Source organism: Falco rusticolus, chromosome Z (genome assembly GCF_015220075.1).
Source record: "Falco rusticolus isolate bFalRus1 chromosome Z, bFalRus1.pri, whole genome shotgun sequence".
Lineage (NCBI taxonomy): Eukaryota > Metazoa > Chordata > Aves > Falconiformes > Falconidae > Falco > Falco rusticolus.
In genome coordinates, this window is record NC_051210.1 from 61,874,106 (window position 1) to 61,895,267 (window position 21,162).

The 21,162-nt window shown below is 37.7% G+C and overlaps 1 protein-coding gene across 1 annotated transcript in view; it reads right to left on the minus strand.

Annotated features, from left to right (window-relative positions):
- Positions 1–306: 306 nt before the first annotated feature.
- The window catches only part of LOC119141585 (regulator of G protein signaling 7 binding protein), a 45,321-nt gene continuing 24,465 nt past the window's right edge, over positions 307–21,162 (minus strand). Inside the window, 5 exon segments of the mRNA XM_037374044.1 lie at positions 307–1,320; positions 5,547–5,604; positions 5,606–5,618; positions 6,306–6,453; positions 16,219–16,349. Coding sequence (XP_037229941.1) covers positions 1,229–1,320; positions 5,547–5,604; positions 5,606–5,618; positions 6,306–6,453; positions 16,219–16,349 — 442 coding nt within the window. The 3' untranslated portion in view covers positions 307–1,228.

A 21,162-nucleotide genomic window follows, 5' to 3' on the forward strand; every position in this document is an offset into this window, starting at 1 on the left:
AGGGTATGGTGACCTGCTCTCTACAGCAGTTACAGATGGTTATGGATTTCATAGTGTTGCAGTCTAGCACGAGTTTAGTTCTGGTGTCTTGCCTATCATCCTGAAATGATCAGTACCGTGAGTCTGACTCATTCATATCTACTGCTGCTACTAGCTGCCATTTTAGCATTTATATATTCATCCTGATTTTTTATCTTTTTAAACAAGCTCCTTGAAATGGAAAAATTATCAAAACCTTGCGTACTATTCAGAAAAAAAATCAGAAAAAAAGAGACATATTCCAGCAATACAACTAGAAACAAGACATTTAATTTAAATAAAAAACTTTATTAACAATGTAAAACTTTTAATATCTTACAGTCTCAGATAATTCTGGCATGCCCTATAAGAGTTAATACTTAGTGATATGCAGACAGCATGCTTTGAATTGTACTGGAAACAAAATGGGTTGGTGTTGTGTTTTACATTGTTTATTTTAATACACCTTCTTTTAATAAATTCTTTATTTTTCCAAAAAGCTTGTAGAGATACTATCTGCTTAAAAGGAAATCTGTTGCTTCTATGCATTGTACAGTATGTAGATATTATGATTCCTCTGTATTTACAAGTTCTAAGTATTTTCATATATGGTTTGTGTATCATAAATTAAGATATTTTTCTATGAAGCTTTTAAATTGAGATATAGTGGAAGACTAAATATGAATGAGAGCACAAAAAGCAACTGGAGATTTTGTGCAAATTCTGTTACAATATTGTTTAAATGTTTTAGAACTTTAATACTTTTGCTGTTAAATAGTTTTCTGTGCTTAAAGACTGTTAGAATATGATCCAAGTTATTTACTATGATACTAGTAAGAGTACTGTACTATGCACGAACTTTTAGCTGCAGTTCAAACAATAAAAAAAACTTCAAAATTATCAATTAACCATAATTCATGTGTCTTTTCTCCAAGTGGTTAAAAGTAAGCATGCAAAACATACTTTAAAAAGTTTTAAAAACATTCTTAGTTATGCTAGATCTATTCCACAGCTGGTTTTTGACCACCGCAACTTTAAACTATTAAAACCCTTATTCGGAAAAGGGGGATGGAGCAGAAGAGAAAAAGGAATAGGCTAGTGTAGAAAATGTACTTTATAATCAAGAATAGCAACGTTCATCTTTTCAGTGGTCAAATAATAGTGATTTAATCAAAGTTATGATTTTCCTGGTGCTTCTGTGATTAATCTTCTAACTTGAGACAAGACAACACAGTCCAAAGAATCTTCGCTTCCGTCTTCTTACCAATGGATACGGTGTCAAGTTTAGGAGGCTGCTATCATCTGTGATGAAAAAACCCACATTTTAATACAAGCATGTATGCATACAAAACAGTTTATATAATTTATGTGTCCTAAAAGCACCTGCTTGATTAAATAATAGATCCCATTGTTCTATGCAGAGAATCATGGAATGGTGTGGGTTGAAAGGGACCTTAAAGATCTAGTTCCAACCCCCCTTCCATGGGCAGGGACACCTTCCAGTAGACCAGGTTGCTCAGAGCCACATCCAATGTGGCCTTGAATACTTCCAGGGAGAGGGCATCCACTTCTCTGGGCAAACTCTTCCAGTGTCTTATCACCATCACAGTAAAGAATTTCTTCCTTCTATCTAATCTAAATCTACCCCCTTTTGGTTTAAAACCAGCACCCCTTGTCCTGTCACTACATGCCATTGGAAAAAGTCCCTCTCCAGCTTTCCTGTAGGCCCCCTTTAGGTACTGGAAGGCAGCTATAAGGTCTCCCTGGAGCCTTCTCTTCTCCAGGCTGAACAATCCCAGCTGTCTCAGCTTTTCTTCACAGGAGAGCTGCTGCAGCCCCCTGATAACTTTGCAGCCCTCCTCTGGACTAGCTCCAACAGGTTCATGTCCTTTTTTTGCTGGGGGCTCCAGAACTGAATGCAGTACTCCAGGTGGGGTCTCACCAGAGTGGAGTAGAGGGGAGAATCACCTCCCTTGATTGTGATCAAAGCCACGCTTCTTTTGATGCAGCCTAGGATAGAGTTGGCTTTCTGGGCTGCAAGTGCACATTGTCAGGTCATGTTGAGTATTTTGTCCACCAACAGCGCCCAACATGATCCTTCTCCTCAGGGTGGCTCTGAGTCCATTCTCCACCCAGACTGTATTGTTTCTGGGATTTGCCCCAATCCAGGCGCAAGACGTTGCACTTGGCGTTGTTGAACTTCATGAGGTTCACTTGGGCCCACCTCTCAAGCCCTTCAAGGTCCCTCTGGATGGCATCCCTTCCCTCCAGCATGTTGACCACACTGCACAGCTTGGTGGTGTTGGCAAACTTTTGGGGGGTGCACTCAATCCCACTGCACATGTCGCTGACAGATACTGAACAGTACTAGTCCCAGTAAGGATCCCTGAGGAACAGCACTCATCACCAGTCAACACTTGGGACATTGAGCCATTGACCACAACTCTTTGAGTGTGACCATCCAGCCAATTCCTTATTGAGTGAGTGGTCTGCCCAACCATGTCTCTCTGGTTTAGAGACAAGGATGTTATGCGAGATAGCTTTGCACAAGTCCAGGTAGATGATGTCCGTCACTTTTCCCTCATCCATCAATGCTGTAACCCTGTCATAGAAGGCCACCAAATTTGTTAGACACATCTTGCCCTTAGTGATGCCATGTTGGCTGTCACCAATTACCTCCTTATTTCCCATGTGCCTCAGCATAGTTGCCAGGAAGATCTGTTCCATGCTCTTCCTAGGCATGAAATGAGACTGACTGGCTTGTAGTTTCCCGAGGCTTCCTTATTTCGCTTTTTAAAAATGGGGGTTAATGTGTCCACTTTTCCAATCTGTGGGAACTTCAATGGACTTCCACAGCTTCTCAGATATGATGGATAGTGGCGTAGCCACTTCACTTGCCAGTTCCCTCAGGACCAGTGGATGCATCTTATCAGGTCTCATGGACTTGTGCACCTTCACGTTCCTCAGATGGTCTCGAACCTTATCTTCTCCTGCAGTGTGTGGTTCTTCATTACCCAGTCCCTGTCTTTGCCTTCTGCAACTTGGGTGGTATGGCTGGAGCACTTGCAGGTGAAGAGCGGGGCAAAAAAGTCATTGACTACCTCAGCCTTCTCCTAGAGCAAATAATAACCTGAATTTTGTATAGAAGAGTCTTACAATGCTAATTATCAGGATCTCCATGATAAGGTAATAGAAATTTTGGCAGGAAGAATACCAGTTTCATGATGAAATCTAAATGAAATGACACCTCCAGTACTGGGACACCTAAGCCACAATATTCTTGCATGGATGAATAATGTTAGGGTCCCAAAGAAACCTAAACATAAGTAGCTTGAGAACTTGTAGATACACAAGTTTGGGAATAGTGATCCTAAGGTTAAATTCTGGCTTAATTTAAACATTAAAAAAACAAACCAAAAGACACCCAGATGTTATTGGGTGGCTGTCTGTGCACATTAGGGAGATTTTCCATTTAAAACTGCAACACTGGAACATCTTGGAACATCAAGAGAAAAAGCACTTGTCTGGGAAAGTTAGCACAATATGCTCATCCTGTTTCTGGTTAGCCTTCTGCATTTCATATAAAAACTTTTAAAATTCCTACAAAACATGTATATTAGTGTCTATACTTATGTTACCTCAGGCACTATCAGCAAGCTACCTTGCAAAATCTTTAGAATTCACTTTGAATTTGAGCCATCTTCAGGCATGGTTTCAGGCCAGGAGCTATGCCTCATTATGTTCCTATTCTGGTTACATCAGAGGCCTAGTTTTGATTGTAGGTTCTAAACACTACTGTAATACAAATACTTAACTATAAGAACATACATAAGAGACCATTTAACACTGTGACTCAAGCTTACAAACCACATCAACTAAATTTCCTAGCATAGTAACTCCTGCTGTCACTTAAGAGAATTCCATACAAAAATCAGGTCTGTGAGCAGTCAGTAACATTATGTAAAGCTTTTGTGGACTTGCAATCTTAACTCTGTGCCAGCTGTTCCTGAAATCAACAGCAAAACAGTCATTCATTTGCTGAAAGCAGGATCAGGTCTTGTAAAGATCAGCTTATTCAATGGCATTCATTCACCTCATAATCATTCTCTTAAACAGTGCCTGTAATTCAAATACATGTCAAAATTACAGTCCAGACCATATTAATTACCTATAATGATGTTTGTTTGTTCTATATAATGTTATTTAGCTTTAACTAATTAAAGGTCTTGGAACATTCTGAAAATTTGAAGTGCTGTATGAATGATGATTATGACTGTCCATTCCTGAGACATCCATTCTCAGAGGTCATCTATAAACTATGATCACAGTTGGAGTCTGTTGGAGCTGCAAAACACCATTTATGATTACCTGATCCTGGGGCATGTCTCAGAGCTTTTAAACTCTGGCTGACATACTTCCCATTCTGGTGCACAGGTGACCAGTGATTTTCTGGCCAATGCTGAAGGGCAGCGTAGACACCAGACAGCAAAGAAAAATTCTGCACACATAGATACTGAATACATCTATGTTCTGAATTCAAGTATCTATATGCTTTATATCTTCCAAATTTGTCTTTTTGTTCCTTATTTCACCACATCATGCTTCTTCCTTCTAGGCTAGGCACAGACTTTATGGCATTTTTCCAGTCTCTGCAACGGCACATCTGTACCATAAGCAATCCCCTTTCTCCTTTCATAGTTTTCCATCAAGCCATCCTTCCATAAACTGTTAATTGTGTAATGAATTAATCCATTCTGTCTTAATCTCTTACGATATTATGATGAATGCTAGACTACTTAGTTACTTGGGACAAGATCTAGGACATACCAGCCATACTTAGCTGCCACTGTGCAAAGACTAGAGAGCATTTAAGAAATACACATTATTAAGAAAAAAATCAAAAAGGAAATATTGTTTTAATGCTGTTTACATGAAGAAAAGAGAGTCCCTGTAGATGTAGAATATTTAACGTCGCTGGGCCACAAAATGAAGGCCTATTGCTAAATACATGCATAGGATGGAGATACTACCCCTCTGTGCATTTGTATGAGATGCCTTATAGCTGGCTACTGGCCAGGAAAAGCAGGCTGTTAGCAAACTCAAGACACGTATCTTCTCTGCATAGAGTCAGTGTCATGTCACAGAAGCTACAAGCCTTGTAGGGGCAAAGCAAACCCCATCGCTCAGTAGGATCCCTATCATAGACTGTGCAATTTACACCTTCTTACCTTTGAAAAAGCAAGCGTCCTGACACAGGAATTAGTTGTGCTGCTGCCTTCATGTCACCAGGGAAAAGTCTATTATTTTATCTATAGACATTATATCTATAAAAGTCCAGAATACCTGATGTGAAACCTTGAGAGGCCAAAGTTCAGATACTAAATTCTGTCTAATGAATCACTAGGGAAGAGATTTCACTTATATTTTCCTTTTTGTAACTTCCATAAAAAAAAACCTCTAGATTTTCAGAATGGAAGGAAAACCTTAATTATCTAATTTTCCTTACATGAAGAAAATACAAAACCTACCTTGATTTTTCAGTGGTAAAGGCATAGTCTCCCTGAGTTTACTTAAAAGGTTTTTCACTTTCCCTCATATCTCTGTGGAAGCAAAAGTTGAAAGAGATACAATAGAACAGCAGTTGAAGACTGATGGGGAATGGGTCACAGTATAGCTTTATGTGCTGAAATACTGGTGGAATAAATACAAGATCTATTGGGCAAGTATTTGGTTTACATCCATGTATCAGATGAGGCATACCAAAATAAGGGCAGTAGATTTTAGCAAGGGGAACTTTCAACTTAATAAAGGAGTCTTTCAACTGCACAGTTAAGAGGTAAGAGAAGTCCACCTTCAGAAACCTGTGGATGATGTTCCCCTCCCCTCCTAAGGCTTCCACATTTGTAACTACAGGCAGAAACAAGTGAATGAACTATATTCTATGCTTCAATTTAGGAATGCAGAACCAGACAGCCCGCAGATTTCAGGAACAAAATCAGAAACAATCAATGTAGACAAAAGCTGCCTCTTCTAGAGAATGTGGCCCGCTGCACAATAAGTTTTCCACCCTTTGTTTTTGACAATTACCCTCTGGTAATTAGCCTACTTAAGAATGACACTTCTCTCTTGTCCTTCTTTTAGAAGTGGTTCTCAGATAGGTTAAATGTAACCTATGTAAATGTAAAGGTAATACCTTTTATAGTAGCACACTGGCTGTCTAATTGGAAAAGACCAAATAAACCTGAGACAGAAGCTTGTTTTATTTAGGGATGAAGTGCTACACATACCTTTCAGTGTTTTCAATATCTGTGGAAACCTGCCATAAATGCTGTTGAATATCTGTTGGTGATGATGATGTGTCTTCTAAAATAGGTACTTCAGAACTCTCCTCCACTTTAGTATCTAGGATCTTGGGTGGAGCACAAGGATCTTTTCCTTTAAAATATTTAAACAAAACATACATTCCCATTATTTATCAATTAAAATTATACTTAGATTCTATCACTGATGTTTTGATCTTGATCTTGCACAGTATAAATGAAGAGACTGATGAATGCAAACTCTGAATAAGAACTGTTCAGAAAGACAGCAGACCACACCGATCTGCTAATCAGAGTGCTGCTATATGTTACTCTTACCAAACAAAACTAAGTGAACTCCCACACAGTATGTGTGGACCTTAGAATTTTACGTAGTGAGTATTATGAAGGGTTTCAGTTAAACTCCAGTGGCTTACACGTGACATGAAATAAGAGTCAGAGAGGGCAAACCAGAACAAAGGAAGCAAATAAACTACAGCATACATTCTGAAAGCAACTTCAAAAACTCTGATGCTGAACAAACACGCAACCCATGCCTCCTAGTACTACAGCAATACTAAGGGAAAACACAAAACGTGCAGTTCTTTACTTGGTGATTTTAAAAGTGCTACATAGCTGCCACTACCACAACCCAATATGCATTATATTCTGAATTTTCATGCTTACACTTGCTTAATTCATGCTCACTATATGAAATGAGTGCAGTGTCAGACTTGAATGGGGTCTTCACAGATATGCCAGGGCTTTTGTCAGGAAGAGAACTGGAATAAAGGATGTGGACCATGACAGTAGAGCATGCAAGAGTTAAGTATTGGTGGGATTTTTTTGGTGTCCTTGCAAACCTCCTGTGGAGCTGTCTGACAGTATTCCTTTTCTGTAGTGACAAGTACAGTCCTGGCACCAAATAAATTTAAATGAGAAAATTCAAACTGGAGCGCATCCCAGATGCGTTATTGAGAAGTTAATTTTTTTCCCTTTCTGACTTATGAAATGGAGTGAAAAATCTCAGAAAGAAACAAACTTTCTAAAAATGGAGAAAAAAAGGTCAATGTTTAGCCAGTGGTATGAAGAGTGAGTAGCAAAATGTTTTTTCATCTGACAATTTTTGCAATTTGAAAAATTTTCACATTGGGATGAACCTGAGTAGTTCCTATAAGGTTTGACAAAAGAACAGAAAGACAAAGAACAGCTAATACAGTAGTGGTCACTTAGCCCATTTTTCTGGGACACTAGAGACCAAGGCTGTCAACAATGCTATATTACTTTTCCACAACACATAAAAGTATCCCACTATCAGGCTTGTAACCCTGTGTTTTTTTTTTAAACTAGGTCTTAAAATTCCTGGATCTTAAGAAACTCCTTTTGGGCACATTCTCTAGCTATTGTATTCTGGTAAATTATTCTTTGCCTGAAAAAAACCCCATATTCTTAGCTACTTGTCTGAATGCCAAACTAGACATTACTTACACTACAGAAACATAACTTTCTTAATGTTTTCATTACTCTTTGAGCCAGTAGCAAGCCCTTTTCCTTGCTTTGCCCCCAGCTAAGTCATCTATGATCCCAAGAGGTTGCATGACCTGACATAACAAGTTTGTCATCTATAAAAGAATGATGTTCAGCATCCTTCTCTGCTGCTTACTTTGGCACCCACTGCTAAATTCTGCTTTGCCAGATCTCTGTGAGCCACTTTAACTCATCAAATGGTAGAAGATTAGGCCAATAAAAGGAAAAGTAAAAATGTGACGTTTTCTGATGTTGCATTGATTTAAGTCAGGTCAGCAAAGCACCCTACATGTGTGAGAGCAAGAGCCGCAGGAGGATGAGGATCCTGTGGCCAGAATCAGTGGAAGGGGGAAAGAAAGTGAAGGCGTGATAAGGAAGGGGAGACAGAGAGGAAGGGTCCGAGATCTTTCTGGTGGTAACAGCTATTATGCTAACTCAATTGCTTGTGGAACAGCAGCCTAAACCTACTTTCTAGATTATATGTTTTTACTCAGTAGCACCTTGTAGGTATAACTTTTAATTTTTCTAGTTCTTAACTGCAGCTTATGCTGTTATTTGAAGGCAGCTCATATTGTTCAATTTTAATTGTTAATTTCTGTAAGTTTCATTATTTATTACTTCTTCCATTACAAAAAGCACACAACACACATACTGTTACCAATATATCTCAAAGACCACTTCTTTGTAAAAGAGGTTGCCCCAGGGAAACGATCTAATTTGCAACTAATATCTGAAGGTGTTACTGCTGGACTAGGTATTAGTTAATTCTCCCATTATTTTGAACTGTTATGTTGGAACTCTGACCTGACCTTCGGTGACATGCTGTCAAGAACAACCCTGTCTATAGATGCATCCTTCAGGGATGTGAAAGGTGTTTCAATGGAAACAATAAAAATGCTAGATGAAATAACAGTAAAGGTTCTTTTTTGCAACTTGAAAGCAGAAGCACTGAGGCTTAATGTTCTTTTGTTAGCACAAAGGCAAGGTCTTGCAGATTTTAGCAGAATGAATGGTGCAGATTTCAACAGAAGAGTTCTTTACCAGTAATTCCTGTTGTATATGAACAATTCATGAAGCCTTTCTTGAATTTCAGAGCATCTGCTCCAATCACTCGGAAAACTGTTTAAAGAATCACCTAGTCATAAAGGCTTTGCCTGACTAATGTATATGACTCAGACTTAACATTTCTACATGGTATAGCATGTAGGGAAACAAGCTTTTAATCTTCTCATCCTGTAGTGGCAGTAACGGGTAGCTTTTGTATCACACATTCTTAAAGTAGGGATATGAACCCTAAAATTTACTTTCAACTTACTCACAGACTTTCATTAATTTCAGTTGGAGTTTGATCATGCATGCAGTGTTGTCCGAAGTATCCACATACACTTGCTGTTCTTGCCAGTTGACTAGACAGAGTACTGTCTTCTAGCCTATGCTATATGCTATAAATCATCATATATTTTTTATTTAAAGGAGCAGAAAATGCCTTTGGTATGAAATTAATTTAATTAAATAATGCTGAAGATCAAGCTTGAGTGAGGATAAATATAAGGGCAGAAAATTGTCAGTTCAGTAAGGTTACATACATCATCTGTGACCACTACGCTTTTTGTGTCTCACCTGTTGTGCTCCTTACTGTTTCTGTGGCTCTGTGTTTGCTTCAGTTGTGCTACCTATGCGCCTACTTTTAGTAATCACCTACTTCGCAGAGAACACAATGAAAAAACCATCTATTATAGGTGCCTCAGAGCTAGTCAGATTTCACTGCAGATGAATTGAAAACATCTTTGAGGGGTAGTAACAGAATTAACAAAGCTGAGAGAAGCCCTCTCTCAAAAAGAAGGCAGCATTTGCATCAGATTCTAACTTGGCAATTAAGGATAAATGCACAGCTATAGATCACAGCTCAGGTAAATGAAAAGGAGAACATAAGAAGGGGAGTAGGAAAGAATTGTGCAGAAAGTAAAAAAGAGATGTGGCAAATACGGCTAACAGCCTGATCAACATTCCTGACTTATGCTTGGGACCTTCAGAACTCATAGACTGTCTCACTGGAAATATATTAAGGAAAATGCAACAGGAGCAACCACTCTGTGATATAAATTGTTTTCCTCCTTCCATGCCTGTTTTTGTTCTATTTAGTTTGGCCTCTTCACGGTGTCCACATGACAATGGGTGGTTCTCCGGATTTTTTCAATGCTTGTTTCTCCACACCTGTGTGCTTCTCTGCTCTCCCATATCTTATCCCTCTTGGTAATATGTGTAAGTGATTACACACATCTTCCAGTCTTTAAATAGAATTGAGATTGTAGTACATCCATTAAACAATCCTGCCTTTCTGCTTCAAAATTCTGAATAGCATGTAATTTAAACAAAGTCAAATAAAACAAAAATTCCTTATTGAATGTAGGGTCTATTTTTGTAATCTCCAATATAAGCTATCACAGGCTCTTACACACTATTTTAGGGAAATACATGTTATCGCCAAAACATATTGGAAAAACAGCAGTTATGCTCTGAACCTCTCATATGGCACATGATACACTGTTATCTGTGATTTGGTATCATTCTGATGTGCCAACAATGCAGGAATGAGTTCAGTCTGAATTTACATCACAAAGCCTAATGATTTTCCCATAAGACTCAATTCTCCCTTTCTTACTTAAGTATTCAGCTGGTATGATTCTGCCCCTCAGCTACATTTATTTAAGTCCACATGGGGACCACCCATCACAATTACAGTAACGGAACTGTGATTTTTTCTTCAAGGCTTCCAAATAGGCTTATGGTAAGAATAAACATATATAGGTTATAAGGTGTTTAAAGTATTTTGGCATCTTGTTCTGAGAAATTATTAAAGTATAAACATTAAGAAAAAACACACAGAAAAAAAGAAAACACTCTGAGGCCAAGAAACTGTAACATTCTCGGAATCTAATGTATCCTGGACTCATTTTTTCCCATAGATATTCAAATTCTACTAAAATGACTAGAGCTATGTGCAAATAACTGGCAGCAGGAATTACCTCTCCATGTGTGTACGGTTTTTTTCAGCAAGTTACAAACAATATAACAGGTTGAACTGATTCTGGACCATAATAATGATATCTTATAACTACGGTGAGCAGTGACTTATTTTGTTCAAACTCAGCCTAAATGACAACCAGTTTCAAACCTTGTCCTTCTCTGACAAGGTAGCTTTAACTAATTTTACAGCATGTTTTCAGCTCTGGAAAACACCTCCAGCTAATTTTAACTGTCCCCTCTTGCCTTTGAATTGTTATATGGGCTTATTCCCTTAACTACTACAATGAGTGCCTTGTGCATAGCTAGCTAATAGAATGATGGCAATCTCCAGTTTAGGGTTTTTTAAGACATTTTCTAATATATGTATTGATATAACCAAACAAGTCAATTGTATCTGTAAAGCATCCTAAGAAATGAATAGTTTCTATATAAACATTTATAGACATTAGATTTCCATAATGTACACTTTCACAGTGACATGCCATAATGATCCAATTATAATAATAATATTTTACAGTTTCTAACAATGAAAGGAATATGTCATTATTGTGGAAACACGAATCCGCAAAGCTCTTTTATCTGTTATGTTTACATACTAAAAATGCAATGAAGTTCTTTATAAGGTATCAGTGAAAACCTTTGACCCCAAAATATTTGTGGCTGAATACAGCAATGTATGCTGAAGTGTACTTAAGAACTCTGAGGTAGTTCTAAGTTTTCTCAGTGTGGGACCTTGACAACCTCTGTATTAATCTGGAAAAAGCATAATCACATTCAGCAGCTTCCATGGACAGAAATTATGCCAACTACTTCCTCTAAGACTTTGCTAGCTAAGCCACATTTTGATTATTTAATCCAAAGAATAGTCAATGTTGGGAACATGCAATGGCAATAAAGTAGACATATAACATTTAAAGGAATTGGAGCTGAATTTTGTAAACACTTCAGAGGGGTACCTAAGCTCCTTCGGAGTATCTTACTTTCCATGAAACTCTTAATTCAAATTTTAGTAAGTATTACTAGGTTTAAGAACTGTGACAGTGCTCCCCAAGGCACAAAGCTATGTAATTCAAATGATGCAGGGGAACAAATAAAAGCAAAACCAAAATTATGAAAGAAGCTGCAGGCCCATCTGTTGCTTGACAAAGTCTAAGATGATTCTATTTAGTGAAGTTCTGCCAGAGTGTGATAATGATGCAGAAGAAAACTAGGTGAACAAATGCAGTGAGAAGTTTCAGAAGATTGTCTGGAAGAGCTGGGACATGAGCTACCATTTCCCGTATCTGCCACTCCCCACCCCCCAATAGGTCTTTGCTGTAGTTATCTCCAGCAGGTATTTGCTATGTCAAAAGGGACAGCAAGATCCTTAAAACCATCATATTAGGGACTGCAGGAAGAGACAGGAGAGTTTCTCAGAGTGCTACTCTGAAAAATGGACTCTATATGTACCCAAAGTTCTCATGGGATCCTATCCAAGTTGTTTAAACTCAGAACCTCAAAATAGTTACTGACAAAGTATTTCTAATTGTCTGGTTGCTCAACCCAGAGACTCTTCGTGCTCAGCTGCTACTGAAAAATTATTCTATGAACACACAGCACTGCAATCTCAGATTCTAAATTAGCAATCCTAATCTCTCTTTGTTCCTTCCTTACAATGGGAAAAATTGCTACTACCTCACTACTCAAGGCTGTTCTGAAGACACTCCCATCAGTGTATGAGTTACTGAGAAAGGTCTGAGGAAGAGAAGGATTTTGCCTTTAGCACAGAACTGTGTGCAATAAATACATGACACTGAACAATTAGGATAAAAGAAAGATGTATGCACAAGTAAATGTTGCCAAATTAGTTAGCCAAGTTAGTTAGCTAGACTCTTGGGATTGTGGAAAAAGTAATAAAATACATGATTAGGTAACAAAAGTCTTGGTAACTACAAAAAGCTTGAATTAAAGCTACTTGAGCACATTTCACTGTGTTCTCTGCAAACTTTCTGAATGTTGAACTTTGCAATCATAACATATTTTCAGCATTGGGTTTTTGTGGTGTATGTGTCTTAGAAAAAATTTATTAGAGAGCACTTACCTCTGTTTACTTACTGCATAACACAGCTGGAAATATTAATGGCTTTTGGCCCCGCTATGACTGTTATATCTCAAAGAAATAAAACTATCAGACTTTTCTAGCAGAGGTTGTATGACAGCAGTAAATTAATCTAAACCACTGTAAATGTGCAAGGCCTTTCTGTACAGGAAGCTTGATATATACTATACAGTATATATAGGAATGTTTGTTCAGTAGAACAGAAAGATAAGAAAATATGAGAAGATCAGTGATGTGAAAGTGAAAATATTCAAAGCCCAGCCCTTCAGATCATCGTGTAGCATTTCAGGGAGCACTGGCTGAGTTTCTCTCGGGAAAAGAGCATCAGCATCAGTCCACTGCCTTAACTTTATCAGTTCTATAGTATGGTTCAATATGTCTGGTCAAGATACCAGTATCCACGTTACTATCTATTAGCTGCAAGTTGCTGAGAACAGCCTGCATGTCATTCTACCTGAATCTCTGCTGGCTCCCAAGTGAAAACATAAATAGGTGAAATCTCATGGAAGATTTAAAAAACTAACAAACCACTTACCCAACAGGTAAGAGGATTAGAAAATGGAAAATATTACATCCAAATGGAAAATACCTTCAAAAATGAGCTTTAAGACACAGGAAGAACATCATACACAATAATTTATGAATTAAGCAAATTTTCTAAGGGTAGTACTCTTCATACACAAGGAAAAGAATATTTTTTTAATATGGTCACTTGGTGAAAAACTAGACAGGTGAAAAAATAAAAAAGCTATATATGAACAGCAACACCATATATTTTATAATGGTGAAATTATCATTCCTTTCATTCCTAGAGATAAATTTCTGCATTTTGCCTACACTGCAGTTCCATTTGCCCTAAGTAAAGGAATTAAAGAAAGGTATGGGTTCATTCTACTCCTTGGAAAATAATATGTTTTGGCAGAACACAGAATAACTACGTTTCAAGGTCACCTAGTCTAATACCCTAGTGATAGCATGGCCAACTTGCATCAGATTGCTCAAGGCTCTTAGTGTTACCAGTATCTCCAAGGATGGAGATTACACAGCCTCTTTGGGTGCCTATTCTAGTATATGACTACCTTCACTGTGAAAAAATATTTAACACATAACTGGAATTTCCCTTGTTGCATGATGCTTTTACAATACTTCTAGGTGTTGTAAATACCAAGTATTTAATATACAAGAGCAATGTTCTATTGGTTCAGTTCCAAAATTAAAAATATTTGAATCTCTGTGATTATAGAATTTTTGCCTATTATGATTTTTTTTCAAAGAATGTCAGAAAAACTTGGAGCCAAGTCTCTATATGGATATAGGCCAAAAATTACTCTATTTAGCAATGGCAGAACAGCTACTATGACTTCTTCTATGGTAAGATGATGAACCAGTGTATATCAAAAGTACTGCCAGATAGGAACTAAGCTGGCCCATAGTGTAATGCTGTAATTCATCTTATTCAAGTTTAGACATCTAGTTGGTGTTTAGTTTAAGTTATTAATGTAGTCTCCATCCAGAGGTAAAAAGGAGAAAGAAGACATATCAGGGTTACTCAGGTCACTTCAGGCTACTTTCTTTTCTGCAATTACAGATAGTGGTTTGACAACTGTAGCCAATGCTAGGAAATGTAGCACAATAAAAAATTATGATTAATTTTAGCAGCTATTGGGATCTTGTTATACAATGTCTCTGTTACTTCTGTCTCTTCCTATTTTATAGATTTCTTTCCAACTTGAGAAAATCACTGAGAAGCTCAGTTGAGCAGTTAAAAAGCTCCAGTTCTTAACTTCATATCAAAAATACCAGTGGCTTTAGCTGTATCCTATAGCTAGATGTGAAAAAAACATTATGGGATCTTTCAACATGACAGGAAGTACGTAAGGTTCATTACAAAATCATCATCACAGTTCACTACAGAACTTTGTCTTGTCTTTAACTAGTATATTCTGCTGAGATATTATCTGGGGAAAAAGTAGTTAGAATCAGCACAGATATAGTTCCAATCAGTGTATGCCACCACTGAGTAACAGAGGTTACAATGCCCCTATTTAGTAAATTATCTGCATTTCTACATCTTCCTTTCAGTAGGTGGCTAATCATATATATAATCATTAGAAAGATGCATTTTCACTAAAGCAAGGACATCTCCTTTGTGTGTAAAAATACTGTATGAGGTAGATATTAGTTCTGAATCTAGCATCTAGTTTTATAAAGGTGGGCTGATTTTAGCTGTATTTATCTGTCTTATGCTATAAGCTGGCATTGCTGGGTAGTAAGGGATCAATTTAGTACTAAACCCATACCATATTGCTCCACAAAACACCTTCCCTCAAATATCATACCCAACAAATACCTCTAATAAAATGACTAAGATAGTTTGCCCACCAGTCTGACTAATGACAACTAAAACGTTTGGGACCACTCTTTTAAAAACTCAGACTTCTAAACTGTCAGGACATTAGTGATATGTACCTGATATGATATACCTCTGTAAGAATGATGATAATGAAACAGAAATACAGCTTTTCTTCAGTAGCTGAAAAGCTTCAGTGGTATAGTTCATTTTACAGTTTGGTGCTTGCTGTGGTTAATTGTGGCTGGCAACTAAGCCCCACACAGCTCCTTGGTCACTTCCCCCCGGTTGGGATGAGGGAGAGAATCAGAAGGGTAAAAGTAGGAAAACTCATGGGTTGAGATAAAGACAGTTTAACAAGTAAAGTAAAAGCTGCGTGGGCAAGCAAAGTAAGGAATTCATTCACCATTCCCCATCGGCAGGCAGGGGTTCACCCACCTCCAGGAAAGCCGGGCTCCATCACCTGTAACAGTTATTTGGGAAGAAAAATGCCATCACTCCCAAGTCCCTCCCTTCCTTCTTCTCCCAGCTTTAAATGCTGAGCATGACATCATATGGTATGGAACAGCCCTGTGGTCAGTTGGGGTCAGCTGTCCTGGCTGTGTCCCCTCCCAGCTTCTTGTGCACCCCCAGCCTGCTCGCTGGTGGGGTGGTGGGAGAAGCAGAAAAGGCCCTGGCTCTGTGTAAGCACTGATCAGCAGTGACAGAAACATCTCCGTATTATCAGCACTGTTTTCAGCACAAACACAAAACATAGCCCCATACTAGCTACTATGAAGAAAAGTAAATCTATCGCAGCCAAAACCAGCACAGTGCTTTGTCTTTCATGAATACCAGTGCCTGCCCCAAAGACTGTAATTTTTTAAAACGAGTGTCTGTATATTTGTGCAATTCAATACCTTTCCGATGAAACTGCAGTGATCCTAGCAGACATATGGACTTCAGCATTTCTGTTGTGTACATTTCTAAGCAACACTGCAACTGGATGTATAGTCTACAGATTTCAGGATGAATTTCACCATCTTCTGGGCTGCAGTAAAGGAGAAAAAAAAGTAGTTAAGAATAGGACTGGAAGTATGTTTTTCATAAACTTAACTGTTTCTGTAAGTGCTAACCAAGGATTTACCCAGTCTTACCTGAGAATTAGGTTTTCAATGCTTCTTCCAAAGGTACTGTCAATAGGGAAGCATATGGTAAGACTGAAGATTTAGGATTTCAGCCATTACATGCTCAGACATTCTTGTTATTGGTTTGCTACATAGTGGTGTTAAATGGTAAGATAACCCTCAAAACTATATTTTGTAACTAGAGGAACCTGCTTTTCTAAATAAGCTGAATCTAATGGTACTTCTGAATATTACTGCTAAGAAATGAAAAAACATTTTCAGCATGTTTTCAGATTTCTAGCCTATGAATAATATAAATGAAGCTTTCACAATAAAAAGATTGCTAACGTTCTTTACAGTGATTGACCTTCCTATGGTTAAACTGATGCTTCAAAAGACCCTCCTGCATATGAAGTAGAAGTAGACTTGTGGATTTCCACACAGGAACAAAAGCAATTTATCTGACAAATTATGTGCAGCAACACTAGATTGGGCTGCTATGGTCAAATAATTCCTTAACACCAGTCTAGGCCAAAGGCTTTGAGACCTACAGCAGACAATGTCTACTTTAACCAGTAAAATAGGTTCTTTCTGACCAAAGGTAAGAGGTGATTATTTGCATCTAGATCCAGGGTCCAGTCAAAATGTTAAGTCCAGGTCTTTTGTTAAGAACAAAGCTTAAAGACTCAATTTTAAGGAAAATCCTATCAGTTTGTGTTGATACAGTCCTACTGAAGTTCGGTTCAAATGAATACTGAATAGCTAAACATTTTAATTCCTCTGTTTGAGATTCACCATTATTTCTAATGAAGGAGACCACACATTGCCTAGAAAGCATGCATCTTCTGCCACCAATTTCAGTGACACCAAGACTAGACTTAGTCATATCCCAGGGTAAGAAAATAGGTTCGGTATAAGGTAGGCCATGATGCATCTGACTCGGTGAGTAGGAGAAAGGAGCAATCTTAAGGAACATTTGATGCAAGGACTTGCCATAATCTACTCCCAGTGAGTAAGAAACTGTGGTTTTCCAAGGCTCTCAAGGGTCCTCAAGGACAGGAGTCCCCCCAAGTGGCATCAGAACCTAAATGTGACCATGAAGGTTTCACAGAATTGGGAAGAACCTTCCTAAAAGGAAAAAGCAACCCTAGCACTTCCACAGCACATGAAGGAGGACTACTGGTGTTTGTACATGCCAATGAGACCTGCTAAGAACCACAGTAGTGGTAAGACGTACAATCAAGAATGTTTAAACAAGGAAAAAATGAAGTCAAAAAAGGAGAAAAAAAAAAAAAGACAAGGTTGGAAAAGACTGAAGATTGAAAAGAAATCATGCTAGACTTACATCAGGAGGAACGAAGGAAGATTGGTCCCACCTGCTAATTCATTACAAAACTGACTGGAGTACAAATTACAATTGCTGTGGTCCGTGTTACCTCAGGAGCAATAACATACACCTGCCCACCCCAGCAGCTTTATTTCTTTTGGCCAGACTATAATATGTGCACTTCTCTTAAGCCACATCTACATCTCTACTTTTAAAGTGAAGTCTCTTTTTGTTGACAAATTATACCATGCATGATATGCCATTTCCTGCATCTTGTCATAAATACAGAATAAAGCTATGGTGGCAGAACAAACAGCAATCACACTCGAGGATGTCTTTTCAGCTGCTTCCTATAATATCTATTCCTATCCTCAGTGATTCCAACTCTGAAAACATTTAATAACCTTAAGACCCTGAATAACTTTCCTGAAAAATTAAGATACCTGACAGATTTTGTTTATTCAGAATCAAGTCCTGTGCTGCGTATGAAAACACATATTTCCTAGAAATGGATCCATGTTGAAATCTCACATTCTTTTCAAAGGATAGGAATAACATAGATATTTTTTTAGTGAGTGCACAAGCAGTAGTGTAACAAAATAAAGAATTATAGTTCTCAAATGCTGAAAATTATGCTTAGAAGACACACAGCATTATAACACACATACATGCAAACAAAATGGCTTTGGGATAAACGGAACTTAATTTTTTCAAGACTGTACTTACCTGCAAATTCCTCAAGACACTTAGAAGCTCTATTTATTACAATGTTTTACACTTTTTTACCTTGCATCAAGTATCTAGTACTTTTTATCTTGCATTGATACACAGTATCTAGTCCTGGTTTCACAAGAGTTAAATCTTAACTTTCTCTGCAGTTGCGTGTGCTGTTTCTTTCATTTGTAACCTACCTATTTGCTGTATGAACTCAATCTGTCATCACTTTGCTGATTAGAAATGGACTGTTATAAACAATAACCATAAATTTAATAGCATTTATTTTCAAATTGGCAGATGGCAAGAAGGGGCTTTAATGTAATCATATTGGTGTTAACCAAAGCAGATGAAACACATAATGCTTAGATATAAATTTGGTTTAGTATAAATCAGGAGCAATTTTTCAGCAGCAGACTGTTATTTCTAAATTGTACCAGCATTTTCAAGGCCAGATCTAGTCCTTTGTTTTGCATGTACTGCTCCTAATGATTTCAACATTTTTGGTAAAAGAGTTACTACAAAACTGGATGAATCTAGAGCAGAACAGGATTCTGATGTAAAAGGCAGTTTCAGGAATTAATGTAACCTTACAGAATACATCTGACCAAACACAGCATAAACAAGCAACTAGCCAATTACAGCAAAAGTACAGTATATAAGGTTTTCTTCCTCTGGAATAGTATTTTAACTTTCTGAACTTTCGGTCTTATATACCCAGTTTTATTTCTCTGGTAGCTAAATCTAAGAACCATGCAATACATATTTAAATAATACATGGCCTCTTGGTGGCTTTTACTATCCTGATTTGTCCTACCTTTTAGCTTACAGGTAAGATTTTTTAATATTTTTTAGTGTCATGTATTCTTACATGTGCATTTAACACTGTTCTCAAGTTCAGCACCATGGAATTAAAGCAGTCGATGGAGGTAACAGCTTTAATTTCCCTCCATTGTCTGCATCACTTACTGTTGCAGCTTATTTCCCAATGAGCACACATAACAGTCATCTTTATCCTTACCAACAGAAGGATTACTAAAAGATTTAGAAGTGCAGAATTCCATTTTTTAAATTTTTCTTTCTTTCCATTTTTTTCTTTTTTTTTTTTTTTTTTTTCTTTCTTTCCATTTCCACTTTCCACATTTAGCACCCAGGCCCAAAATATAGCTCTTCAGACTTACTGCTTATTTCATGTAATACCCAAGTCTTGAGGTCCCACCAATATACAACCAAGCACACTCAGTTTCTGCATATTTCCTAGCTGCCTAAACTTTTCTTTCTGAGCAGGATTTCCTCTTTCCTGCAGATGAACTACTAGCAATGGATAAATGAATCACTGATTTGCCTATTCCACCTGCAGGGCATTGCCCCATCAATGTTCACACACTAAGTGGAAATAAAGCCACCACAGATGGTAATAATAACCTTTTTCTGCTCAGTGATGAGACCTCTTTCTGATAGGGAGATACAGATCTACTCCACTCTTTCATGCAAGTAAAGCTGAATCTGTGAAACTCCTCTGAAAGCTAGGATTCTCTAACCACAAGTCTATCACTAAAAGGACATGTATCATGGAAATATAATTTCCTTGTATCACAATCAGATAACACTGGATTATGGTTGTCCTATTTTTCTCTGCATCGTTTCAAGTGTTAGAAATACTTTGATTTTTTAGAAGTCATGGCCATTACATGAACTTTGTTTACGATGTTGAATCTACTTCTTCCCTTCTGGATGTCACTGGCAAAAAGACTGAGGGTCTGCACACAGCTGCAAGAAAATGGTATTGTCCTCATACAGCTATCTGATTTCTAAGAAGCAAAAATGGTGAAAACCTTTCTTTAAAATGTCTTTGGTCTTATTGACCACATTTTTAATTGTGCAGACTAAGAAAGCAGATATTATACACAAGATGATTGGCTCATAAGCCAATTAAAATTTATCAGTGACTTCCTATTCACAAATGAGCTGGAAAAGTAATTGGAAAGCACAGTAATAGGTATTTTAATTAAGGTTTTTTTGCTGCTGTAAATCTGATTTATTTTTCTTGTAGGCTATATTAATGAATATCATGAGAATAAGAACTAGAAATGTCTATGATTGCAGGAGGGGGCCTGGAAATCAGGACCATGGGTGGCAATCAGTTAGCTGAGGGGAATGTGCTCGAGCTCGTAGGTCAGGAACCCTGGGAGGACGCGGAGTGTGAATAGGTAACAATTAACAGGGTGAGTCATGCCGAGAGAGGATAGGGGAGTGGGGGATGGATGGTGCCAAGGAGAGGTAACACCTTGCTGTTAATTGATGACTGTAAACACTTACTTAAAGTGTCCTTTGTTTGTAGTTAACCGCCAATCGGGGATTGCCTAGTATGTAATGCCTAGCTTAAAGAACCAATCTGTTTAAAGCGCGCAGCTTCTGAAAACATATATAAACTCGTGATTGTGTACAATAAATCGACATTTGCTTGCATCAAGCAGCCCTGTCTCTCCATCGCAGCATATGATAGATGTATTTTCCCACCCATTCTTGTTTTTTCAAGAATATGGAGCATCTGTAATTGAACTGCAAGCAAAATTCTTCTCTTGTATGCAAATTCAGAGTAACAGCAGTGTTATCCAAGCAAAATATTTTTAATTATCCACAGTTTATACAATAAGAATTATTTCCAGGCTACTACCCTCACTGATTGTCTCAAA